This window comes from Acomys minous (assembly GCF_964271855.1).
Source record: "Acomys minous genome assembly, chromosome: 14".
NCBI classification, from domain to species: domain Eukaryota; kingdom Metazoa; phylum Chordata; class Mammalia; order Rodentia; family Muridae; genus Acomys; species Acomys minous.
In genome coordinates this window covers 22,842,496-22,867,804 of record NC_140496.1, presented here as the reverse complement: position 1 = coordinate 22,867,804, position 25,309 = coordinate 22,842,496, and the positions used below count along the sequence as shown (strand labels likewise).

The 25,309-nt window shown below is 51.7% G+C and overlaps 4 protein-coding genes across 14 annotated transcripts in view; 2 read left to right on the top strand and 2 right to left on the bottom strand.

The window, feature by feature from the left end:
- Nucleotides 1-8,458, top strand: part of PHAF1 (phagophore assembly factor 1) — a 29,847-nt gene extending 21,389 nt beyond the window's left edge. For both annotated transcript variants that reach the window (XM_084756744.1, XM_084756743.1), the window contains exons 9-16: nt 1,652-1,785; nt 2,091-2,174; nt 3,853-3,935; nt 4,581-4,624; nt 5,118-5,161; nt 5,295-5,353; nt 6,260-6,332; nt 7,013-8,458. In XM_084756744.1, coding sequence (XP_084612870.1) covers nt 1,652-1,785; nt 2,091-2,174; nt 3,853-3,935; nt 4,581-4,624; nt 5,118-5,161; nt 5,295-5,353; nt 6,260-6,332; nt 7,013-7,102 — 611 coding nt within the window. In that variant the 3' untranslated portion in view covers nt 7,103-8,458. The remainder of the gene's footprint in view (nt 1-1,651; nt 1,786-2,090; nt 2,175-3,852; nt 3,936-4,580; nt 4,625-5,117; nt 5,162-5,294; nt 5,354-6,259; nt 6,333-7,012) is intronic.
- On the bottom strand, nt 8,044-10,530 carry B3GNT9 (UDP-GlcNAc:betaGal beta-1,3-N-acetylglucosaminyltransferase 9). 2 transcript variants are annotated; one of them, XM_084756745.1, is made up of 2 exons: nt 10,393-10,530; nt 8,044-10,224 (listed from the first exon to the last, which is right to left on the bottom strand). In XM_084756745.1, the coding sequence occupies exon 2, from the start codon at nt 10,139-10,141 to the stop codon at nt 8,945-8,947; it is 1,197 nt and encodes a 398-aa protein (XP_084612871.1). In that variant the 5' UTR covers nt 10,142-10,224; nt 10,393-10,530; the 3' UTR covers nt 8,044-8,944. The 2 variants fall into 2 exon arrangements, with proteins under 2 accessions (XP_084612871.1, XP_084612872.1); XM_084756746.1 differs by having other exon boundaries at nt 10,319-10,458.
- Nucleotides 10,531-13,627: 3,097 nt separating this feature from the next.
- On the bottom strand, nt 13,628-25,301 carry TRADD (TNFRSF1A associated via death domain). 8 transcript variants are annotated; one of them, XM_084756754.1, is made up of 7 exons: nt 20,046-20,133; nt 19,219-19,375; nt 18,049-18,244; nt 15,821-15,979; nt 14,808-15,085; nt 14,535-14,727; nt 13,628-14,401 (listed from the first exon to the last, which is right to left on the bottom strand). In XM_084756754.1, exons 4-7 carry the CDS (start codon nt 15,969-15,971, stop codon nt 14,091-14,093), a joined length of 933 nt encoding a protein of 310 aa, XP_084612880.1. In that variant the 5' UTR covers nt 15,972-15,979; nt 18,049-18,244; nt 19,219-19,375; nt 20,046-20,133; the 3' UTR covers nt 13,628-14,090. The 8 variants fall into 8 exon arrangements, with proteins under 8 accessions (XP_084612880.1, XP_084612879.1, XP_084612875.1 ...); XM_084756753.1 differs by having other exon boundaries at nt 19,219-19,324; nt 20,046-20,113; XM_084756749.1 differs by lacking the exon at nt 18,049-18,244.
- Nucleotides 20,121-25,110, top strand: FBXL8 (F-box and leucine rich repeat protein 8). Of its 2 annotated transcripts, none has more exons than XM_084756747.1 (3): nt 20,121-20,244; nt 22,477-22,672; nt 23,592-25,110. In XM_084756747.1, the coding sequence occupies exons 2-3, from the start codon at nt 22,521-22,523 to the stop codon at nt 24,619-24,621; spliced, it is 1,182 nt and encodes a 393-aa protein (XP_084612873.1). In that variant the 5' UTR covers nt 20,121-20,244; nt 22,477-22,520; the 3' UTR covers nt 24,622-25,110. The 2 variants fall into 2 exon arrangements, with proteins under 2 accessions (XP_084612873.1, XP_084612874.1); XM_084756748.1 differs by having other exon boundaries at nt 20,143-20,244; nt 22,437-22,672.
- Nucleotides 25,302-25,309: the final 8 nt, after the last annotated feature.

The following is a 25,309-nucleotide window of genomic DNA, read 5'->3' as shown; positions in this document are numbered from 1 at the left end:
ATGGACAAATTATGCATTCCTAGGACCTGGTTAATTTAAACACCCATTGTTTGCCATTCAGAGTATGTGTGCTGCACTTGGGAGGCTTGGGCAAGGGAATCATAAGTTTTGAGGGCAACCTGTCCTGCATAGTGAGGCCCTATCTGAAAAAGAATAGATATATACTGAGAACAGAATTGAGTTAGTTGGAGAATTCAGTGCCTAGTTATTTCAGATTTGGGTTCTCTGAAGTTGTTCAAAGAAAGCAAGTTGGTTGCTATACATGAAAAGGTTTGGACAGATGTAATGCCCTATGTAGAGTAAAGTGATATCTTGTTTACATGACACCAGAAATTGAGGCCTTTCTCTGACTTTTTGCTACTTTTAAAATTTTGGTAATTTTAAAGACACATTAATCATCTGTGCCCCAACCACCCACAGAATGTAGGGAATTTTTACTGCCTGCCACTTATACTACAAGCGCGTCTCCATTTGTATGGGTATATCATTAAAATATAAAAACTCTCGTCACATCTAAAGGCTTTTGTTGTTGTTTTATTTATCTTCCTAGTCTGCAGCTTGAAGTGATTGTATTCACCCCTAGGTTGGAAGGCACTGCTGGACGTTCTGTCGGGTTAGGGAATGAACTGTATGTGTGTCACTGTGGCTTCTCTGATGCAGTGCTCTTGTAGGTACAGTCTCGGGGTGGTGCTGCTAAAAAGCACCTCCTGCCGTGCGTGGTAGTGCACGCCTTATCCCAGCACTCAGGCGATAGAAGGATCACAAGTGTGAGGCTTTTTAATACTCAACCCACGACTGCTGCTCATTTTACTAAAGCTTATGAACTCTAACATTAGACCTTTCTGGGAGAGAGTTTCAGCCCGTGGTAGGTAATAAAGAAATGCTTGGGTACCCTGAGCGTGTTATCACACTGCCTGTATAGTCTTCACTGTGATAATAAGGCAGGGAGATCAGAATTTCAAGGTTATCCTTCCAAGTTTGAGGTTGTTTTGGGTTATGTGAGATCTTGTCTCAAATAGAGGAAAACCGGGCGTGGTGGCGCACGCCTTTAATCCCAGCACTCAGGAGGCAGAGGCAGGCGGATCGCTGTGAGTTTAAGGCCAGCCTGGTCTACAAAGTGAGTCCAGGATGGCCAAGGCTACACAGAGAAACCTTGTCTGGAAAAAACAAAACAAAACAAACAAACAAAAAAAGAATGCTGGCCCATGTGGCCCCTGCCTTTAATTTCAGCACTTGGGAGACATAGATGGGTGGATTCTTGAATTCAAGGCCAGCCTGGTTTCCAGAGTGAGTTCCAGGACAGCCAGGGCTACACAGAGAACCCCTCGTTAATGCTGGGATTAAAGGCGGGCACCACCACACCCTCCCTGCAAGAAATACATGTTAAAGATAAAGAAGAAAGTAAGTACTTAAGGGTTTGGTGAATACATTAGTTCTCCAGGATCCCTGGCATTGTTTTCAAGTAGGTAGTGATTAAAAGCCGCTTTTAATTAAGCCCTGTTGACTTGGTATTTATAGTTGAATGCAGTCTTGCCCTTTGGCTAGGCCTGATTAGTCAGGAGGAGGTAGCTGTTGGCTTCTTTGGAGCCCCCATGACTTTGAGTACCAGTGTCTCTAGTCCTGACCAGAACCATCTTCCCCTTGTCTGTAGGTTGTGGACCCGGAGTATTAGCAGATGCCAAAATGCGAGTCTTTGAGCGCGCAGTGTATTTTGGTGATTCTTGCCAAGATGTTCTTAGTATGCTTGGCTCTCCACACAAGGTCTTCTATAAATCTGAAGACAAGGTAGGGGAAAGACATCTCCATGTGACTAGGCAGTGTCTCTCTTTATTCACCAGGTCTTTTAATGTGCATAAATCTGTTTCCCCATAGAATCTGTTCTACTTGAAGTAAAAGCTTTGGCCTGTCTTGGTCTAATGGCTCTGTCTCTTGTCTGTCTACTCTGCCCTCTTGGAGATCTGTCCACATCAGCAGATCTGCTTCCCTGCTCATCAACAGCTTAACGTTACATATGGAGCATGCTGTGCAGACATACTTTAGCTAGAAACTGTCTCAAAGGGATTTTGATGTGTTGTTCTTTTCCCCTACAGATGAAAATCCACTCCCCTTCCCCTCATAAACAAGTTCCATCCAAGTGCAACGACTACTTTTTTAACTATTTCACTCTTGGAGTGGTAAGTATTATGACTTAAGGGCTTCACTTCTATTGGCACAGGCAGAGCACCCTTGGATGCATGGGTGACACATGCAGCCATGACCTTCTGAGGAACTGTGGCTCCTCGTGCTTGTGCCAGGTTCTGGTATCACAGTGTGAATAGTCTTGTGACCAAGAACACTGAAGAACATTGGGGTGGGTGCACTTCCTGGTTCGCCGTGCCTTCTTTTCTGGGGACAGCATGTTTCACATGTGGGAACTGTGGAGATCACACATTACTGTTTGGGGAATTATCCTGTAATACATAAGGCGCTCTACTGGAGTCACAGAAAGAAAGGCCCAGGTGGTAAGAGTGCACTTTGTACTCCTAGAGGACCACTCCAGAGACACTAGATGGAGTTGGTGGCTCCCATCAGGGTTGGCAGTCCAGCTGGTAGATATGATGCATGTTAAAGAAACAATTGTATAAATGTGCCTGAAGTGGCCAGGAAAGATGGCTCAGAGGTTAAGAGCCCTGGCTGCTCTTCCAGGGGTCCTAAGTTCAATTCCTAGAAACCTCATGGTGGCTCACAACCATCTGCAATGAAATCTGGTGCCCTCTTCTGGCGGGCAGGCAGAACACTGAATACATAATAAATAAATACATCTTTTTTTCTTTTCTTCCTTTCTTTCTTTTTCTTTTTCTTTCTTTCTTTCTTTCTTTTTTTTTTTTTTTTTTTTTTTTAATGTGTCAGAAAGAACCATTTCAGGGCAAAGTTGACCTGTGCTGTGGGTCATCATTGTTTTGTTTCTAACTTTTGTTTGAAACAGGGTCTTACTATGTAGCCAAGGCTGGCCTCAGACTCACAGTCATCTCCTATCTGCAGTTACAGGCATGTGTTACTGTACTAAATTGGACCATGAGTCTTCAAAATTAGCTTTGAGCTGTCCATGGTCTGAAGTACAAAGGCAGAAAAGAGTAGATTACAGAGAGGGAGGAAAAGAGACTGGGGACACCTACATGGAAAAGGCCGTACATGAGTCAGGAAGCCTTGGGGAGTTTTGGGGACAGACTTCTGAGGGGAGGATAGTAGCAGCAGGGAACAGAGCTGCTGTGATTGGACCTCTGAGTTCAAGAACCAATGATGATAGTGAGGAAGATGGCCAGAGCGGATTGGTTGGATTTTGTTGGCTTTTGGTAAGGGAGAAGAGTAAGAAATAACCCTGAGGTCCCTGACCCTAACACCTCCCAAGAGCTGGGAAAGTTGGTATTTACAGGTGGAAGTGCTCAATGGGTGGCATCAAATTCACGGTGAGTCCTGTTAAGAGGTTAGGTTGAATAGCAGTTCCGTTAGTCGTCAGTTTCTATAGAAGCTGGAGGTCTGCTTGGTTATTGTGTCTACATAGCCAGGTGTCGGAGTCTTTCCAGAGTGAAGCATCCTAAATCTTCTTTTGAACTGAAATCTGCATTTAATAAAAATTCTAGGAGCCAATAGGGAAAAAGATTTCCCTTGGCTGTTTATGTTGCCTAGCAGTGGAACTGTAGTGCCTGTGCCTGCCAGGCCCCCTCCACCAAAGATGCCTAGTTAAGTCTGCTGTGAATATGTGGCAGGAAGCTGCTAGTGTTCATGATTGAAGACTCCAAGTTGGAATTCTGTTGGAAAGGCCCCTGACCTGCCTTGGAACCTTAACATCTTGGTTTTCTTCTTTCGGGTCAGGATATCCTCTTTGATGCAAATACACACAAAGTGAAGAAGTTTGTCCTGCACACCAACTACCCTGGGCACTACAACTTTAATATGTGAGTATGCCGTAGGTGTGCAAGAGGAGCTGAACTTGGGGCTGGGTATTAGATGTACCTCTACCGGATTTCTTCCCCTCTGGTGTGCTGGCGCTTCAACCCAGGGCCTTGAGTGGGCCATGTAAGTTCGTCACCTCTACCTGACCCTTCTGTTTTGAGGGGAAATAAATACATGCTAAGTGCCTACCGTGTTCCTGCCCCAGTCAGTATTCAGTGCTTTATGTTTGTGTGTACTCAGTTTACAAATAGGGAGATGCAGCCGGAAAACTCTTCTTTTTGAGGCAGGGTCTTCATAACTCTAGCTGGCCTGGGGCCCACTCTGCAGTGCAGCCTGACCTCAGGCTCAAAGCAGTCCTCATGGCTCTGCTTCCCGGTGCTGAGATTACAAGGATGAGCCACCATGCCCAACTACAAACCTTTACAGCTTACTTAGTTAGTAGTCATTTTAGACCTGAGAGCCATGTTCTTTTCTGTTTGGCTTCAGTGCCTGAGTTGGGCCTCCCCCAGTGAATGTTGTCCAAGACCCCAAGCCAGGGCTTTGGGCAGGTACGTAGGGTTCTGACTTTTCTGGGATGTAGAATAGAGATGTTAGAGCCACTCAGCCTCCCAAGAAACAGCTTTTACGTTTATCTGTCTTCTTTCTAGTTATCACCGCTGTGAGTTCAAGATCCCGCTAGCCATAAAGAAAGGTGAGTGTGAAGTGCTGTCATGTTAAAGGGGATGTGCAGTAACGCCTGTATTAAGGGGACGAGGCCAGCAGAGAGTAGTGGTTGGCCCGGTAGTCTCTACTCACTGTCTTCTCCCCAGAGCCTCAGCTTCTGGAGTCACAAAAAGAGAGAGCCCCAAGGGCTGGGCAGTAAGAGTGTTCTTCTGTATTTTTAGAGGACCACCCCAGAGACACTCGATGGAGGTCCTTTGTTCTGGAGGCCGTGAGGCCTTCTCCTGGGACTGGGACTCTCGGCTAGTGGACAGAGGGGTCCTGTCTGCAGATTATCACCCAGTGCTCCTTACACATCCTTTGTGCCCACGGCTGACTAGTGCAGCTTACACCACATTCTTCCAAACAACCCGCCTTTGCTCCCTGCGGGCTCCAGGCACAGCACAAAGTGTGGCTAGGTCTGGATTCTGCCTATAGATAACCAAGGCCAGCCCCACCCAGCCTGTACCATCTTCTCTTTCCAGAAAACGAAGGTGGTCAGACTGAAGTGTGCACGACCTACAGCAAGGTAAGCTCTTACTTCGCTGTCTAGGAGTCTGAGAGTGAGGTGGGCATGAGGTCTGGGGCCTGGACATCTAGGTCTAGATGTCGTCTTGGGAATCTATGAGTCACAGGTGTGTATCTCCCCATCCCTTCTGCAGTGGGACAGCATCCAGGAGCTTCTGGGCCATCCTGTGGAGAAGCCTGTTGTCTTGCACAGGTAAATACGGATGCTGTGTCTGCTCAGGAAAGCCTAGCAGTGGCTGTCCTACACATTGTTTACAGTTCTGGATTAGAGATGCAGGTCAGAGTGGTGTATTAGCCCAGCACATACATGCTAGCCCTGCATGTCAGGGTTAAACATGTTTACTACGGGTGCCGAGGTGTATCTCCCCGGGCCCATCTCTCGGGGTCCCCTGGCCCCTTATTCAGAACATGCAGTTGTTTTGACTCACTGTCTTCAGCTTTCCTTTCCCATCAAATCTGTGCTAACTGCGGTGCCCTCTCACTTGAAGGGGACTTCCTAACTTCACCATTCCATTCAGTTCTGTAGTAACTGTCCTAGGCTGATCTCTGGTGCTGTGGGGAGAAAAGGGTTTGTTTGGCTTGCAATCTGATTAAAATCCATCACTGAGGGTAGTCGAGGCAGGAACCTCGGAGGAAAACCACGTAGGGCTTGCTTCCTCTGGCTTATTCAGTTCTCTGTTTTGGGGAGTGAGTGGGTACAGTGGTTGGGTAAAGAAGATCTCTACCCTGGCTGGCCTTGAACTCTGACATCCACCTGCTCCTGCCTCCTGGGTGTATTAAAGGGCTACACCACCATTCCCCATATAGCTTGCTTTCTTATACAGCTCAGCACCTCTTGCCTGGGAGAGGCACCACACATAGTGGGCTAGGTCCACATCAGTCACTAAGAATGCCCACAGACATGCCCTCATGCCCATCTGATGAGGCAATGCCTAAACCAGGATGTCCTCTTCCCAAGTGGCTCCAGTCAGCCAGCACATTAACTGTCTTTGAGGGCCTGTGTTGGAGACATACTGTCATGAGAGACCACACCCTAGAAGGGACTGGACCCTCTGCTGCTTGGCCCTTGTTTCTCTAATTTTGGATTCTCTGTCCTCAGGTCCTCATCCCCAAACAACACCAACCCATTTGGCTCCACGTTCTGCTTTGGTCTTCAGCGGATGATCTTTGAGGTAAGTCTTGGAGACCAAATAAGCTGCTAAGGGCTTTGTGGTTGTAGTAAGACCAAGCAAGTGATTGAGGAAAAGTGTAGGTGGGTTAACAGCCATGCTGGAGAGATGCCTCTTCCTCATCTCCACTGTCTGAATGTTCAGACACGATAAGAGAGCCTGTGAAGTAGCTCAGTAGGTAAAGGCGATCACTGCCAGGCCTGAGGACATGAGTTCAATCCCTGGTACCTACACGGTGAGAGAGCCATGGCTTAAAAGTTGTTCTAACCTCTACATGCATCCTGTGGCAAGTGCACGCCTCTAGACACATACAAAATTAATCATGTAAAAAAGGAAAAAAAATGGGTTGAAGAAATCTGGGTTCACAGAACCTGAAGAAGTCTGTGTCTAACAGGAGGAGCCTGTCAGTGAGGGGGAAACCTCCAAGGCAGGAATGGCCAAATTTGAGTGTCATGTGCATGAGTGGCCATGGAGACGCCACTGGTTTGAGAGAAGACTGGGGAGCCCATATTTTCAATCTAGACGCCATACTTCAGCAGACCTTTAAAGTGGGTTTATTAGGTATGCATCCTGTGAGGAATGGCAGAACCCAGGCCTGTGTGAAGGCTGCCATGGGCACACCCTCTCACCCACCCAATGCTGGGGACCTGATCAGCCTCTGTCCTTCCCTCTTCTCACACCAGGTCATGCAGAACAACCATATTGCCTCAGTGACCCTGTATGGCCCCCCTAGGCCTGGTGCCCACCTGAGAACAGCAGCAGAGCTGCCCTAAGGACATCACTACCCATCCCCGCCCCCGTCCATGGGACTGTGCATCACATCCAGCTCAGTGGGTCTCTGTGCCGCGCTGTGTGTTTTCTTGGGCACCTTGGCAGTGTTGAAGGGCTCTGGGACTCCGAAGGGTTCAGAAGTGGGATTCGGGCTGAGTCCTCCACCTTGGGACAGAGGACCCAGATATGCTCTGTCCTAAGCCTGCTGTCGCCAGCAGAGAACCGTCTGCAAAGAGAAGCACAAACTTTGAGCCTTGATGCCAGGGCCTCTCGGCTGACATGTAACGAAGGACACATCAACCTCTGCCTGCCCGCACAGGGAAGATGGGGCTCTTTCTCTAGCTAAGGAAACGCAACTAGGGTGAGAACAGGGTCCTGCTTTTGGCCTGACGTTGCCATGTGGCAGAGCAGAAGCATGTCCATAGTACTTGGTTGCAATATTTGCACTACATCCACTTTAGTTACTGGATGAGCTGGCTGTGGCTGGTGTGGCCCACGTGCCCTTGTGTTTCTTGTATGTGAGTGCTCCCTGCCATGCCCCGGCGGCACACCCAGGTGGTGAAGTAGTTTTCTACCGGGTATCTGCCCAGGCCTGGTTCCCACTGCTCATCTGGGAGCCAGCCTTCAAGGTCACCTGTGTCTCTTGGTCCAGTCTGGCTGACAGGGCTGCATGTCTCCATCTTGTTTGCCTCTTTTATTTAATGCCAAAGTGTTAGCCAAAGACACCTTCCTCCTTTTGTTACATCACAGCATTCTGTTATGCACTGTGGGCCAGCTCCCTGCCTGAGTTCTGGGCACTGGCCTGGCCCCTTAGCTTAAAGGCCTAGGGGCTCAAGGAACACTGGGCTGCTTGGTTTCTTACATGGGTCTTGCTAATGGAGAGTAGCATATATGTGCTTTAAAATAGTAATCCTTTTGAAAAGAATTGAGAAGAGAAAATGTATAATTTTATCCCATTTTTAATATTTTGGTCTAGCAACTTGTGATACATAGATGACAATTTTGTGAGTTTTTCAAATGTGTGTACAGATTTTTGTAAATAATGACTTTTGTAATTAACTCATGTACAGCCTCATCTTGTATAGTTCATGATGAATGTGCAGGGGATCTGCCCCAGCTGTCTGTATGGTTCCTGGGCCTACAGCCAGGCCTGTGTGGCATTCCCATGGCTGATTGACAGGTGTCTTCCCATTTGGACCTTGGTCTGGCCAGAGACCCTGCAAATGTCACTGTCAGGGTAGCCAGGACTGTTCCTATCCTCTTGAACAGAGGAAACTTCCTCTTCCCCTTTCCAATAAAGCACCTATGCCCTCAGTGACAGCTTGCCATGTGCTGCTGCTGGGCTGTTTGTACTAAAATGTGAAGTGTTGGTTTCCTTGAAGGTGTGTTGAAGAATATGAGATATTTTATAGTGGGGGAATCTTAGGGCTCCTGGGAAGGGGATGGGGCACCTCTCAAGTGCACCGGCATAGGTGTGTGCCTGTGCATAATGGGCAAGGCAATGACAGCTCATGGCCCCAGCCCTCACAGGCAAACCTGGACCTGAAGGGATAGTTAGCTCCAACACAGCAGACCTCAAAGGCAACAGATAAGATATGGCCACTGGGAGTCCAGTGTGGAGAAGGAAGGAAGCAGGTATCTTACAGCAAAGTGCCTGCCAGGTCCATGAGGGCTGAGGCCTGGCCATACATGTGTTTGTATCCTAAGCTTTAGGGAAAGTGAGGCTATCTTAAATGAGTCAGTGATCTGAGGAAAAGCCTTGTGCTCCACTAATCCACATGGGAAAACCCCTTTGGGTTCTGTCCTGTAGCTGGGTGAGAAAGGCTTGCTACCAAGACAGATCGCTAGGAGTTCCATTGGAAGGGACCTGTTGCTCCAGGCTGTGGGTGTGCGCAGACTGGATCCTGAGGCCCATGCAGCAGGCGCCACATAAGCCAGATGTCAGCAGCTGACAGCCCATGCACTACCACCAGTTCTCGGTAGAAACAGGGGTCGAAGGTGCGAAGATGAGGTGCAGCTGAAGGCTGGGAGATGCCAAAGGTGCGAAACGCTGGATGAGGCTCAGGTGTGAGCCTCAGGCGCTGCAAACACATGCCCAGAAAGACATCGTCTATGGGAAAGAGCTCAACTTGTGAGCAGGCCTCTGCTAGGCGTCGGAGCGTGGCTCCAGAAAGAACAAAGCCACCACCCCCTGCGTAGGCTGGGTATTCTGGCAGCCCATACACAGCTTCGGGGATGAAGTACTTGCTGGCTCTCGCCCGGATTGGCCTTGCCTGAACAATCACATCACCCGCAAGAAGGTCCCGCGCTGGATCCCGCGGCTCCAGGAACTGCAGGAGGTTCCTTACGTGCACAAACACGTCCGCATCGCCCTTAAAAACAAAGCGTACATTTGGACAGAATGCTGAGGCCCAGGCTAGAAAGTGAATCTCCTTGAGCGTTAGATTGAAAAAGGTGTCTTCGAAAGCCCAGAGCAGGATGTCTGCGTAAGCTCGGCTCTCAGCCTCCAGCAGGGCGCGCCAATGCGTCCCCGTGCCGGCCCCGCTGGAGCCAGCGCCCCTGGGCACACCCAGCAAGAACACTCGGCGCACCAGTGCCCCCTGCACGCGACCCTCGGCGCCCCAAGTCTGGCGTACGGCTTCCCGCCGTTCGAAGTCGGCGGCCACAGACTTGACAGCAATGAGCAGGTCGGGCGAGCCGCCAGGCGCAGGGGCGCTGCGGCATTTGCGCGGCTGATTAATGAGCAGCGGGAAGCGCCGTTGGTCCTTGGCGCGCAGGTACCTGGCGAAATCAAAGGGGCCCGTAGGTGTGGGCGGCGCCGGGGTGTCGTCCTCGTAGGCCGGCGGGGGCGCGCGGGCAGTGATGGGGAGCTGTCGTCCTCGGGGTGTTCGGAGGCCAGGTGGGGGCTGTCGTCCTCGCGCTGGTGGTGCTCTGGTCGTGGGGGCTGCCCCGTCGCGCTGCGCGTAAAGCAGGAGGCCGAGGGCGGCGCTCAGCAGCAGCGTGAGCCACGCGTCCCGGCCAAGGCGCGGCCTCCTCCTCATGTCCGGCCCCGCCCTTCCCTAGGTCCTCTATCTTGCATCCACTCTGTCAGCCTCTGCCCGGGGCCCTGACACACCGCAGCAGCCTAAGGGACAAGAAGTTCAGCCTCCAGCCCCAGACCAAGAAGGGTCCACAACACTGGGCAGGGAAACACAGGCCTCGCCCCTACCGCTCCTCACCCGGTGCTCCTAGGCCCCTTCTACATTTCCACCTCCAGGCCACTGACTTTGGCCCTTAGGACCCCAACACTCACGCTTGACCGCGGGGATGGGGGGTGGGGTCGCAGCTCCCGAATTCAGGGCCCTCCAACTGTCAGCTCAGGGTCCCAAGGGCAGCCATGACCCGGGCTTGAGCCAAATGCAGCGTTGGCAGGAAGGGGGCTGGGGCCGTGTCACGTGACCCTCCAGCTGTGTATGCCAAGACATCTGGAGCTCAGCTCCGCCCCAGTGCAGGGAACACCATCTCTTGAGTACAGATTGATCTCGAGAAAATTTCTCACTGGGAAAGCCTGGTCTTTTTGTGCTGTCTCAGATGCCGGAATTCCATGTTTTTTGAGGCTTGAGATACCCTCATCCCAACTTCTGCGGAAGGCTCTAAGAGGCTTCATCTGTCTGATGGTTCTCAAATCCTTAGACCCGAGTGCCTTAACTTTCAGCTCTTTTTCTGGTCACCATCCTAGGCCATCTTTCAGAAAACTTCTCTTCAGCAGCCCTGGCCCACCAAGCAGGAGCTATAGGCTGCCCACCCCCCACCCCCACCACCCATCACCCACCCCCGTGATATAGAACTGTCTCCTTACTCCTAGCTCTGCCATGTTTGCCACTGGTAAACTTAAGCACACGGACCCCAACAAGCAAGACAGCAGACTCTGTTCTTGCAGGCTTGCCAGCAACTCTTTACCCAAAGAACACTGCTTAGTGAGTTACCTTCCCAGGGTGATGCAGGCAGAAAGTATTGCCCCCAGAAATTCAGGAATCCAGTGCTTCCTTGCTCTCCTCATCCAGAGGGATACAGGAAATGGAACCACTTTTGCTTACATTAACTTTGCAGGGAAGCACTTCAGTCCTGTCTCTCCATGCTCAGGTCCAGTGTTGAGTTTCCTGCTCCCCAACATAGCATCCTTAATGGAAGAGTTGGCCGTGCTGTTGCCTCTGCAGTCTAGATTGGGCTGTCAGGGATTGGCATTGTTTGGGGGGGGGGGCAGAGGCACTTCTAGAAGTGGCCATTGAGCCATGGAGGCTGTCCCTGTTTTCTAGATCCTCTTGTTTTCCTACCTCTTTGTTGCTCAGGCCACACTAGCCACTTTCACCTGACAAGTCTTTTTGTTGTTGTTGGTTTTTTTTTTTTTCTAGACAGGGTTTCTCTGTGTATCCTTGGCTGTCCTGGACTCACTTTGTAGACCAGGCTGGCCTCGAACTCACAGCGATCCGCCTGCCTCTGCCTCCCAAGTGCTGGGATTAAAGGCGTGCGCCACCCCCTGCCCAGCTCTGTCTGACAGTCTTACAGTTGTTTGTTTTGTTTTTTTGTTTGTTATTTTGGTTTGGTGTTTTGAGGACAGATCATGTTGTGCACCCCCACCCCCACCCTGCATACCTTGAGCTGATAACCTGTCTCCCTCAACCTCCAAGGTGTTGGGGTGACTGTTTTCCTGAATTTGAAACTACAGACACAGCTGAGCTCCAGCTCAGCAGAAGGTCCTGCAGGGTAGTCTTTCCCTGCAGACAAAGCAATCAGAGCCTCCCCAGGCCTCATCCCACTGGCAAATAAACCTGGTCTTCACCTACCTGTTCCTCACCCAAGGTCACAGGCCTGTTAACGTCCGACCTCCCAAACAGCTGTTGGTATTTATTCATCCTGTTTTCTATCTCTCCTGTCACTGCCTTGGCCTCTCTGTCTCTCTCCAGTCTCCCAGTCTTCCTTCCCAAAATCCCTTCAAAGGAGCTGGGCAAGGTGGGGCGGACACCTGTAATATTACACCAGCACTTGTGGAGGCAGAGGCAGGCGGTGAGTTCGAGGCCAGCCTGAACTACAAAGCAAGTCCAGGACAGCCAAGCTACACAAAGAAACTGTGTGTGTGTGTGTGTGTGTGTTGCCTTCAAAGGTGTCTTCACTGCCTTATTATAAGATCCAAACTCTGGGAGGTTGGGGATGTAGCTCAGTTGACAGATCTTTAAAATGTCATGGTGGTGAGTGCCTGTAATCCCAGCACTCAGGAGGATCAGAAATTCAAGGTCATCCTTGGTTTCCTAGGGAATATGATGCCAACCTGTGCTGCGAAAGACATTGTCACAAGCAAGAGTCAGGAGCTAAACCCAAACACTGGAGTCTCTGAGCAGCTACTGAAGGAGGAACTTCAGGATAGCTGTGCGCACATGCACACACAGGCATGCAAGGGCATGTGTAGATGATTTGCTTGCTTGTACACAGTGTACCGGGCACGTGCCTGGTGTCAGAAAAAGGCATTAGATGGCTGTGAACTGCCATGTGGTATCTGAGACTCAAACCTTGATCGGGAAGAAACGCCAAGCCATCTCTCACCCCTGAAGATGTTTAAATTATGTATACGCAAGCGTCCAGGTGTGTGCCAGTAAATGCAAGTGCCTGAGGCCAGAACCCTAACAGGGCTGACCTGGAATTCCTGATCTAGGTCAGGCTGCCCTCAATCAAACTCACAGGGACCCATTTGCCTTTGACTACCATGCCCAAGTCCCCGGATGATATTAAAAAACAAAAACAAAAAAGTTTTCTTGCACATTTGGTTTCGCACATCTGTAATCTCAGCACTCAGGAGTTGGATGCATCTGGAGAATCCTGAGTTCAAGGCCAGCCTGAGCTACATGAGTGTCTCAAAAACAAAACAAGAGCCAGTGTAGCTCGGTGGTAGAACTTTCCTCAGAGTTTGGGTTCCATCACTACCACCACAAAAAGTCGAATAACTAGAGTTTCTGAGTATGTGTAATTCAGAGTTAAGTTCACTAGCCCGCCTCCAAGCTTAAAGAAGCACTGAAGGTTGAACTTATTAGCAATATAAGTTATATTGGACTTATTGGCCAAAAAAAAAAAAGGCCAGATTTTTTTTGTTTGGTTTTGTTTTGTTTCTTAGGGGGGGGGGGTGTGTCTCAATATGTAACACATGCTAGCTTCCAAATTGAAGCAATCCTGCCTCAACATACTGAATGTCACAGGCCATGTAAAATGTCTGAAATCTTGTATGTTTCGGTCTAGTGGAAACAAGGGAAAAGACCTCAGTAGAAAACAGAAAAAAAAAATATTTAAAACTTAGTCTTGATTTTGTTGTTGTTTTGTTTTGCTTACCAGACAAGGTTTCTCTGTGTAGTCCTGGCTGTCTTGGAACTCACTCTGTACACCAGGCTGGCTTGTAACAAACAAGAGATGTGCCTGCCTCTGCTTCCCAGTGCTGGGATTAAAGATGTGCTCCGCCACTGCCTGGCTGTAGTTTTAATTGCTCCAATTCCGGCTCACTGAAATAAGTCTGTAAAAGGGTTACATTTTTATTATCGCTGCAAAGTGCTTACGTCCCACGCTGAGTATGAGCCAAGGGTAAGGAGAATTGAGCATCCCGCTCACAAACAGTGTTTGTAACACCTTGAATGGTATCTAGGCTTCAGAAGGTACTTAGTGAGTTTTTGCAGGAAGTTCTTTTAGAATGGGAGGATAATGACACCTACGCTGTCACCATCCAAGAATCTGGGGCACAATCCTCGGTGATGTACCCCGAGGCTCCGCGGGTGCTTGGCTGGCTCCTGGGGAGGGCAGTCAGTTCCACTCCAGCACGTTAGCAAAGTGGGGGAGTGAGTGTGTATGCTCTTAAGTCCAGTGGGTGGGAAGTGGTCAGCAGTGACAACAGCAGTAAGACGACTCCAACACCCACCAGTGGGTTCCAGACACTGGCTGCACTGCTGGTTGACTGCCCTTCCCACAGTACTAGACCTAGGCCAGGCCGCCACCCGGCTCCGCCGGGCCCACCAAATCCTCTGCTATACTTGTGAGCTCGTTCTCCTCCAGTGCCTCCACCAAGCGCTGCAGCGTGGCACGGCGGCCCTCGGCTTGCATGAAGCGGCGCAGCAGCTGGAAGGCCTGCTCGTACAGCCCATCGCGCTCATACTCGTAGGCCAGCGAGTCGAGGGCAGGGTCCCTCAGTGCTCGACAGCTGCGCTGCAGCGAGCGCCCCACCCTGCGCCACTTGAGGCCCACAGAGCGCGCGAAAGTCTGCTGGTCTTGCAGATTCAGTGGCCGGTTCTCTGCGCAGGAAGTGAGGAGAGGTGGGTGAGCCCGGTTCCCTGGAGCCCCGCACCCTCCCTTGCCTGCCTGGGAATGCCCTGCACCATCCCAGACCAACCTCCTGGGGACCCCTCTTCTGCTAGAGAACCTCACCTACGGCCTGACCATGAAACAGGAAAGTCTGGCAGGCCGCCGGCAGTGCCTTCTCCTCAGTAGGAGAGCGGACCCGGGACTTCGAAGCATCTGGAGCCAGCTGTATGGATCCATCCTGGCCTGTGCAGTCACACGTCAGTTTGCAGAGCTTATCCTCCAGCTCCGCTAGTTCCTCGTCCCGGAGCCGATCGGGCTGCGCGAAGGGGTGCACAGTAAGTGCGGCTTTGGGCCGCAAATCCCCGCCCATCCCATCCTAACTTCAGATGGCAGCACCTTCTGGGCTAAGATGTAATTCAAACAGCGATCTTCATCGGCCAGCCAAGTGTCCAGCTGCTCCGCGCCAGCACGCAACTCCAGCTGCAGCCGCACGGCTTCCTGGGCCAGCGCCGAGGCCATGCACCTCTGCAGTGCGGTACGCAGCGCCCCCTCGCGGTACGCTTGGAGGAAGCGGCCGCACAGCAGGCGCCCGCAGAAACGCAATTGCACGACAAGCTGTGGGTCGCTGCAGTGGATCTTGAGTATCTGCAGTACGTCGGGGCCGTCCGCACTCTCTGCAGAGGTGAGCAGTCAGGCCACCCGCTGTCCCCAAACAGGACTATTCTCCAAGCAGCCAGAGTCATACTACTCTCCCAACCCACAGAACTATACAGCCTCTTGTGGTCTCTACCCAGAGATGGGAAAGGGGAATGGAACAGGTGGTTGGGTGCTGGGGAAGGAGTTTGGGCAAGGTATGCTGCAGTGAGAGAGGAAAAGATGACAGAAAAGTGCAATTAGCAGCAAGGAGTGAACTGGCTACCAATCCTTCCTCAGAAGTGGGGACAGATGTACAATAGGGTGACATTAGAAGAGAAACAGGTGCCGGGAGCGGTGGCACATGCCTTTAATCCCAGCACTCGGGAGGCAGAGGCAGGTGGATCTCTGTGAGTTCAAGTCCAGCCTGGTCTACAAAGCAAGTCCGGGACAGCCAAGGCTACACAGAGAAATCCTGTCTCAAAAAACCAAAAAAAAAAAAAAAAGAGGAGGAGAAACAGGTAGATATAGATAAGGCACAGACAAGTGTGCAAATGCCTACACTCAAGGATACGCGTGCAATAAGCAAAGGCTGCAGACCCCACACAGCCAAGGGTCCTCGCTCTTTCCTCATCCCTCTTCCAACCCCTCACCCAAATCATCTTTTTCCTAAAGGTGTCTGAGCCTAAATCAACAAAGGCAAAGAAGTGGGGGCCTCACTCCTGGTCCCTCCCACAAAGTCCCAGAGTCACTTGCACACCCGCCCAGCCACACACCTGACAGTGCAGTCTGTAGCGCCTTGTATATTGCCACCTTCTTCTTGGGATCTGTGTAGGCTTCAGACAGGACCACCTTGTCCATCGAAGACTCCAAAAACAGGTAGGCGCTGCCCACCCACTCCTCATGCCCATTTTGCCCAGCTGCCATCTTGCCTCCTAGGGGTGCAAAGAGATCATCTCCAGACTTGGAAACAACTATCCAGTCTCAAGTGGCCCAGCTGTCCTTCCACAGTTTCCCAACTTTGGCTCTGCTCAAAAACCAGACCGGCCCACCAAACCCAGACTTGAACCCAGGATTGCCCCTCCACTGCTTTTAACAACAAGTGTAATGTCACAGTAACAATGGGACAGAGGCGGGCCCTGAAGTGGGTCCCACACCAGTATGTACCTCTTACCAAAGCTAACAAAAGACATCTTCCTTCTGGAGGGAGCTCATGCTTCAAAGCCAACCAGATCCATGTCTTCACTTTGCCTTCAGCATAATCTTAAATTCCCAAAGCATTGCAGGCCAAAAGTACCACCTACGCTCCACTGTCCCTGCCCACGCTCCACTGTACTTCCTGCCCACGCTCCACTGTCCCTGCCCACGCTCCACTGTCCCTGCCCACGCTCCACTGTCCCTGCCCACGCTCCACTGTCCCTGCCCACGCTCCACTGTCCCTGCCCACGCTCCACTGTCCCTGCCCACGCTCCACTGTACCTGCCCGCCCTCCACTGTCCCTGCCCACGCTCCACTGTCCCTGCCTGCGCTCCACTGTCCCTGCCCACGCTCCACTGTCCCTGCCCACGCTCCACTGTACTTCCTGCCCACGCTCCACTGTCCCTGCCCACGCTCCACTGTCCCTGCCCACGCTCACTGTCCCTGCCCACGCTCCACTGTACTTCCTGCCCACGCTCCACTGTACCTGCCCACGCTCCACTGTCCCTGCCCACGCTCACTGTCCCTGCCCACGCTCCACTGTCCCTGCCCACGCTCCACTGTCCCTGCCCACGCTCCACTGTCCCTGCCCACGCTCCACTGTCCCTGCCCACGCTCCACTGTCCCTGCCCACGCTCCACTGTCCCTGCCCACGCTCCACTGTCCCTGCCCACGCTCCACTGTCCCTGCCCACGCTCCACTGTGCCTGCGCACGCTCCACTGTGCCACCCTGCTCCACCCTCCCCACATTTGTTCTACTATACCTAGCTCAGCCTAATTGTCACTGCCTAGATCCAAGGTTGGATATGAAAAGCAAGGCTAAGTAAGACTTGACTAATGAAACTCAACCCTGCACCGCTGGGTGGACCACAAAGAAGAGGCACTAATTTCCCCATGCTTGGTGTGAATTAGAGGCAAAGAATAGTTCTATTTGGATGCTGCTTAGAAAGAACCCGTCTGAAGGAAGGAGGAAGGCTAGACGGAAGGAAACAAGGTCTCTCTATGTAGCCCTGCCTGACTTGAAACTCACTATGTAGACTAGGTTGTGTGCCTCTGGCTCCCAAGTGCTGGAATTAGAGACATGAACTACCATACCTGGCAGGACTCTTATTTCTTTTACTTTTCCTTTTTTTTTTTTTTTTTTTTTTTTTTTTTTTTTTTTTTGGTGTGCCTGCATGTATGTCTGTGTACCACATACAGGTCTGGTGCCCATGCCCAAAAAGGGCGCTTGGTGGCGCACACCTTTAGTCCCAGCACTCGGGAGGCAGAGACAGGCGGATCACTGTGAGTTCGAGGCCAGCCTGGTCTACAGAGTGAGTCCAGGACAGCCAAGGCTAACACAGAGAAACCCTGACTCGAAAAACCAAAAAAAAAAAAAAAAAAAAAAGGGGGGGGGGCAGCAGGGGCATCAGATCTCCTGAGACTGGAGTTACAGGTGGTTGTGGGCCACTGCTCGGGTGCTGGGTATCTAACCTGCTTCCTCTGGAAGAGCTGCCAGTGCTCTTCCATGTTACGTATTCCACCTTGAGACATACACTGTCTACCTGGGGTCCAGCCATCTCTGAGCCATCCTTGACTGCGCAATCCTTCTTTGTTATTAGGCTCTTGTTTTCCTCACCTGTCCCTAAACAAATTCCCTAATTGTCCACACAAGAACAGAGCCCCTCAATGCTAGAACCTCTTCCACCCATCTCCTGTCAAAATCCTGCTTGTATACCTCTAGTGGAGGGTCAAGGTTAAGGAAGCACCTGGGCAGGGCATCATACAGACCTTCCCGAAAGCAATGATGAATTGTTCATGGCCTTACTGGGGTCTAAGCATAGAGGACACAGGTTTGTTTTTATTCTTGTTTGTTTGTTTGGCTGGTTGGTTGGTTGTGTTTTTCTGTTTGTGTCATTGTTTCAGTTGTTTGTTTGTTTTTTGAGACAGGGTTTCTCTGTGTAGCCCAAGATATCCTGGAACTAGCTCTGTACATCAGGCTGTCCTCAAATTCAGAGATCCACCTGGCTCAAAAAGAAAAGAAGAAAAAAAAAAAAGAAGAAGAAAGAAGGAGGGGGGCGTCTGGAGACATAATTCAGTGCTAGAGTGTTTGCCTAGCATGTGCAAGACCCAGGACCAAAAAGAAAACTACAAGAAAAGAGCTTGACAGGGTGGCATCCGACCTGTAATCTCAACACTCAGAGGCAAGAAGCCAGCCTGCACTACAAAGCAACACCCCAGGCTCTTCCGTACTTGGGACTGAATGAACCCTGGGCCATATGTATTCTACCTAAGTTCTCAGCCACTGGAGCCCCACTCCAGCCCATAGATGTCTGTCTTAAAAAGCAAAGCAATGGCCTGATGTGGAGGCGCAAGCCTTTAATCCCAGCACTCGGGAGGCAGAGGCGGGCGGATCGCTGTGAGTTCGAGGCCAGCCTGGTCTACAAAGTGAGTCCAGGACAGCCAAGGATACACAGAGAAATCCTGTCTTGAAAAACCAAAAAACAAACAATCAAAAAAAGTAAAGCAATGAATGAGGGAGTGGGGGTGGGGCAAGGTGAACAAATAAATAAAAATAAAGCAGTAAATCAGGATGAAACTCTGCCGTGATAGCTAAGGAGGGAAAACAAATGAGGGACCCTAAGAATTAATGTGGTGATTCCTGAAACATCTGGTTCACTTCCCTATGCTTCTGGTTTGCAATAGCTGATCTGACGGGTGCCGCCTCAAGCCAAAGGGTGGAATGAAATTTGGAACCATAATCGGGTGGGGATGGGGGTGGGGTGGAGGGGTCAGGGGGCAGGAGGAGGGTTGGAATGCTACCCATCAGGCCTGTCAGGCACAAGTACTGGAGAAGTGGAGATGGGAGAGCGATCGATAAGGTAAATTCACTAGTACTGGGTACTGGGCAAAGAGGGGAAGTGGCCTGACTGAAGTCCACTGGAGTTGGAGAAGTGAGGCAATAGGACAGACAAGAAGGAGGGAAATGGTCTCTCACCGTCCCCTCAAGTGTTCTTCCAGAAGCCGGGTGGTAGTGGAACACCCCTTTAATCCCAGGACTCAGGACCCAGAGACAGGAGGATCTCTATGAGTTCGAGGCCAGCCTGGTGTACAGAATAAGTTCCAGGACAGCTAGGGTTACACAGAAAGGAACCCTGTCTCGGAAAACCAAAATAAAAAAATAAAAAAACTGTCGTCGTCGTCATCATCATCATCATCATCATCATCATCATCTTTTCCAGATGTCCTTCCATCTAAAGCCCCACCACCCACCTGGAGGCTTCTAGGCTGCGTCCTGGGACACCAATACTAACTTAAACACAAATGCCCCTACCCAGCAGGCCCACTTCTGACTGAAAAGGCATGGGTCCCAACTCAGGGACTGAAAGTTTGAGATTCCCGGACCAGAACACGCCCCCTGCTTGGCTGCGCAGTACGCGACCTGCCAGAGGGAGGTTCCCAGTCGGCCCACTACCCCGCCTTCAAACTAAGGGTTCGCACACGACAGGGGTCAGACAGGAAGAGCGCTCTCAGCACCGTTCCGGCTAGTCCTGCAACTACATCCTCTCGCCCGCAGGGCCCTGACACCCACCAGAAACCCTTAGTTGGGACAAGAAACCAATGAAGGTGGAGGTTCAAAGCCCCTCGCACCGCCCACGGAAGCAGCCCAACAGGGCGCCGCCAATAGCTGGCCAGCAACCACGTGTCACCACCACGCGGTGCTCACCCTCGGGAGCCAGATCGATCTCTCTCTCTCTCTCTCTCTCTCTTTGTTCTGGCTGCACCAAGGGAGCCCATCAGAGCCCACCCAGCCTCCGCACTAACCTGGCCGCCACACACTTGCCGGGCTCCGCTGCGCGCGGCTTCCGGGTGTGCGCGGAGGAGACGCAGGGGCGGTGCCCCAGCCCGGGTCCGCCCGGCGCGCCCCGCCTTCTCCGCTAAGGGCCTCTCCTTTCTGCCCCCACGCTGTCCTCCGTGGCCAGTCCCCTGCCTCCGGGCAAAGCCTACCTAGTCCGCGGAGCAGGTAAGGTAACGACACTCAAGGTTAGATGACAGGACGAACTGCCCACTGATCAGACGTTAGCGGCTTGAGATTTTTGAGGCCGAAGGGCCCCAGGATGAGAGCTGCCAAACTTAAATCAGTTCCTTAAGTTCAATCAGAGGGCATCTCCTGGGGACGAGAATTTTCTGGCGACCCCTAGGAATCTGGTTTGATCTCTGCTACTCTTTAGCACTGAAAAATGGGGTGACTGTGATTCCAGGACAAGCCTGGATCGGGGTAACCGAAACTCAGAGTGTACTTGGGGTAAGTTCTATGAGAGACACGCCTGGAAGACAGAGGGACATTAAATGGCAAGTGGTGTGATCCTTTACAAAACCGTCCAGCGTCTTGAACAAAACTGGCAGCGTCAAAGAGAACGCACAGCTTTCAGCAAACCCCACCCTCCTCTAAAAGCGGGGCTCTGGAGTGGGTCTGCGGAGTTCCAACCGAACCTTAATTAGCTAGCGAGAACCAAGGCTGCGTAAAGAGTCTGGGTCCTAACTTGAACAACAGCCCCTCAAGGTGCCAGAGCCGCAAGCCTTTTCCCCACAGACCTGTCACAGAAAGCACGCAGGAAGTCAGTTTCTGGGGATGGAGGCAGCGCGAAGGAACCTCCCCTTCTGGGCTGCGTAAGTGCACCATCACTTCCTGATTGGCTTGTGATCTCAGACAAAAACAAACAAACAAACAAACAAAATCTTCACTAAGATTCACGCTTGATTAACCAAGCAGTCACTTTCTAGTGGGAGGGCTGGGACAGGATTCTTCAACTTGAAACCTATGGAGTAAAGCTTTTTCAACAAATAAGAAAGTAGTTTGAAGAACCCCTAAGGACCAGGCTTGGTGACACACACCTTTAGTCACAGCACTCCCAGGCAGAGGCAGGTGCATCTCTGTGAGCTCAAAGCCAGCCTGGTCTACATAGTGAGTTCTACGCCAGCCAAAGACCCTGTCTTTAAAAAAGAAAGAAAAAACTGGCTGCAGAGATGGCTCAGACTAATGTTTAAGAGCACTGGCTGCTCTTCCAAAGGACCTGAGTTCAATTCCCAGCAACCACATGGTGGCTCACAACCATCTATACTGGGATCTGGTGCCCTCTTCTGTCATATGTATGTGTGTGTATGTATGTATGTATATATATAATGAAACCACTGAGGCAGGAGTATCTCAAGTTCAACACCAGCCAGGGCTAGAGAGGAGAGACCATGAGAAGTATGTGTGTGTATGTGTGTGTGTGTGTGTGTGTGTGTGAAAACACAACCACTGGAGCTTAACCCTTAACCCTTTGGGGAAAACCAATGTTCTGACTGTTTCCCTTTTTTAATTAACTGATTTATTTAAAGTGTATGTGTTTGCATGTATATCTGTGTAACATGAGCAAGCAGTGCCGTGGAGGCTGGGAGGGGCGACAGATCTTCTAGAACTGTAGTTATAGACAGCTATGACTAGCTCTGTAGGGACAAAATCCCCACCTTCTTTGAGAGCAACAAATATCTTACAAAGTCAGTTCTTAGGTTTACATGTTTTATATGTATGAGTGTTTGCCTGCATTGTGTATGTGCACTATGTGTGTGCCTGGTGCACACAGAGGCTAGAAAAGGGTCTCAGATTCCCTGGAGCTGGAGTCAGGGACAGTTGTAAGCCACCATGTGAGGTGCCAGCCGCTGAACCTGGGTTCTCTGCACAAGCAGCCAGTTTTCTTAGCTGATGAGCCATCTCTCCAGCACCATACTTTAGGGTGGTTTTTACATTTTAATCTACTTTTTCTTCTTTTGGTGTTTCAAGACAGGTTTTCTCTGTGTAGCCTTGGCTGTCCTGGACTCACTTTGTAGACCAGGCTGGCCTCGAACTCACAGCGATCCGCCTGCCTCTGCCTTCCAAGTGCTGGGATTAAAGGCGTGCGCCACTACACCTGACAAATCTACCATCTATTTATCTATTCATGTGTGTACATATATGGAAGTGCTCCAGCTAGAGTGGGCATGCTCGCCTGTGGAGGCCAGAGGACAACTTTTGGAAGTCAGTTTCATCCCCTGGAGCCCAGGGATAGGACTTAGGTCAGTGTTGGGGACTGGTGCTTTTATCTGCCAAGCCATCTCACAGGCTGGGATCTCTGCATCTCCTACAAATTGCACAGTGTCTCCTAGGCTTTAAGCGTTACTGTGCCCAAGCAGGCATTTTGGAAATGCCTGGCCACTCCCTCTTTCACTCTAGGCACAGCTGCCGGGAGGGACAGACCCTCTCCCCCAAGCCACACCATGAAGGAGCTGGTAGAAAAACTACCAGAGGAAGTGTTAGCACTCATCTTCCGTGACCTGCCTCTCAGGGACCGTGCTGTAGCTGCCAGAGTCTGCAAGGCCTGGGCTGCCGCAGCCACCAGCAGTGCCGTGTGGCATGATACAAGCATCAGGTGAGTTGCTGCCTGCCACCCGCTCCTCTTCACTGCCTGACTACTATATACCAATAAGTATTGTTTTGTTTGTTTTGTTTTGTTTTGTTTTGTTTTGGATACAGGGGATTGAACCTAGGGTCTCACACTTGCTAGGGAAAGATTCCACCACTGAGCTCTGTCCCAGGCCCTATACTAGCTCCTAGCATTATAAGTGCCTTACATAAATTAACTCTTTCAATCCTCACAAGAAGTTCACATAGCAGGTAGGTAGCTAATATTTCCTTTGCGTGGACTGGAAAGTGAGGCTTAGAGCCTTAATCGCTTGGGCCTGGAAGTTTCATCAGCAAACAAGCAACAAGAGGCAGAATTTGAACCTGGCAGTGTGGAGGCTCCGCTCCATCTCCACAGACTGCTGAGCAAGCCTAGTTCCTTAAGTCCCACTGGCTTTCCACGGGGATATGGAGGTCCGTGGGGGGTGGGGGTGGGGCTCAACCTCCCGCAGAGACCTCTGAAGACTTCTAAAAAAAAAAAAAAAGAAGAATATAGAGAGGATGGCAATGGCTCCACAGTTATGAGCACTAGCTGCTCTTCCAGAAGGCCTAGGTTCAATTCCCAGCTCCCACACAGCAGCTTATAGCCAGCTGTAATTCCAGTCCTAAGGGATCCAACACCTTCTTGCCCCTTCAGACACCAGGCACAGCTGTGGTGCACCTACATACCTGCAGGCCAAACAACTATCCTGGACTCACTTTGTAGACCAGGCTGGCCTTGAACTCACAGCGATCTGCCTGCCTCTGGGGTTACGGGAGTGTGCTGGGGTTACGGGAGTGTGCCCAGCGCACCATGCCAACACATTAATTTTTTTTTTTAAGTTTCATCCCCCAGTTCATGGTGACACCGCTAATACTAATTCCTTTCTGTGTTGCTCTAACACAAGCTGTGACTGTGAGCTGGAAGACTTGTTGCCACCACATCTGTCTGCCTGCCTGGACCACATTCACAACCTAAGGCTGGACTGTGAACCCTCAAAGAAGCCCAGCCGCCGAGCTGCCACCGAGCTGCTGACTGCTCTGGCCGCCCGAGCCCCACGGCTTCGAGGTCTAAGCTTGGAATGCCGCGGTGAGAAGCCGCTTTTTGATGCCGGCCGCGACATCCTAGGCGCCGTGCACACCGTCTGTGGAGCAGCGCACCAACTGCGTCACCTCGACCTGCGCCACTTGCCCTACACACTGGACGACACTCTGGTGCTTAGGGCTGCACGTGGCTGCCCGGAGCTCCGCAGTCTTTTCCTGAACAACCCTACACTTGTGAACAGCGTGCAGCCCAGCTCTGTGCTCGAGCTACTGAAGGCCTGCCCGCACCTGCGCGCCCTCGGACTGCACCTTGCCAGTCTGTCGTGCACCGCGCTGGAATGTCTAGCCGCTCCACGCCGCGCCCCTTTTGCACTCCTGGCACTCCGGTGCGCGTGCCCCGAAGATGTTCGCGCGTCCCCTCTGCCTGATGAAGTCTGGAAGTCACTGTGTTGCCGCCACCCTGGCCTGGAGGTGGAGCTGGAGCTAGAGCCTGTGCTTCCAGACGAGGCTGTGACGCGCATCCTGCAACCATCAGTGCCCGTGGCTGTGCTGCGTCTCAACCTCTCGGGTGATACTGTAGGGCCCGTGCGCTTCGCAGCTCGCCACTACGCTGAAACTTTGCGCGTCCTCGAGGTGCGCGCGTCCGCTTCCGCCGAGCTGCACACTGCGCTGCAGGAGGTGGCGGCGCGCTGCGCGGGCTTGAGGGAGATACACTGCTTCTGCGTGGTGAGACCCTCTGTGCTGGACGCCTTCCGCGCGCACTGTCCGCGCCTGCGCAGCTATACGCTCAAACTAAAGCGTGAGCCGCATCCCTGGCGGCCCACACTGGTGCGGTGTTTGGGCAATGTCACCACTTCAGGACCGCGCGGACCCGAAGCCTCAGAAAAGACCTGAGCAAGTAGCGCGGGCACGCCCCAGCTGCTAGCCCCTTCCTTTAGAACTCCGTGGACAACAGTGCTTCTCTGGGATTGGGGCCTGTGAGGGCATCCACACTAGTCCCAGGCGCCATAAGTTCACGGGGTCCCTCTACCTAAGTTTCCCTGCCGGTTCTGGGTTCTCCCTCCCCTCCGTGCACTCTGCGACTGCTCTGAGGCCCAGAGCTGGGGGGAGGGCAGATACAAGTAAGAGCCAAGAGTCAAGGGTGAGTGTGAAGTAAATAAATCCTTTAGTATTCCTGCGTCCTGTGATACCGAGTCAGCTCTAAAGGGGAGGGCAGGAAACACACAAAGGCTGGAAGAGCAATCGGGCCAGACCCGCAAAGAGACCTCAAGGGCCACTGTACCGTAACTGTGGGGAGTCGCGATCCAGGCTCTCTATACACCGGGAAGGACCAGTTTCCTAGCAGACAGAAGTGGGGCTTCACCCACCACCCTATCTGCCCCCTCTTACCTAGGCTCCACTTAGTCCACAGATGAACTAGGACTTTCCAAGCCCACAAATGATTTCTCCCAAACAACACAGAAAGAGAGGAACTTGAGGATGAGGCTCGAACCTGGGTTCCCCTCCCCTCGTACCTACGTTTCAGCCAGCTTTATTCTCTCCGCTGGTGGCTGGGCCGCTGTCCGAGCCCCGCCTCTTGGGT

Bases quoted from the DNA above. Each gene is read 5' to 3' on its own strand.
- B3GNT9 (XM_084756745.1), bottom strand. From the start codon at position 10,141: ATGAGGAGGAGGCCGCGCCTTGGCCGGGACGCGTGGCTCACGCTGCTG.
- TRADD (XM_084756756.1), bottom strand. From the start codon at position 15,971: ATGGCAGCTGGGCAAAATGGGCATGAGGAGTGGGTGGGCAGCGCCTAC. The intron at 15,086-15,820 runs GTGTGTGGCTGG...TCACCTCTGCAG, and splicing joins GCTACAGACTGCACTGTCAG to AGAGTGCGGACGGCCCCGAC. The intron at 14,728-14,807 runs GTGCTGCCATCT...CCCTTCGCGCAG, and splicing joins ATTACATCTTAGCCCAGAAG to CCCGATCGGCTCCGGGACGA.
- FBXL8 (XM_084756747.1), top strand. From the start codon at position 22,521: ATGAAGGAGCTGGTAGAAAAACTACCAGAGGAAGTGTTAGCACTCATC. The intron at 22,673-23,591 runs GTGAGTTGCTGC...CTCTAACACAAG, and splicing joins TGGCATGATACAAGCATCAG to CTGTGACTGTGAGCTGGAAG.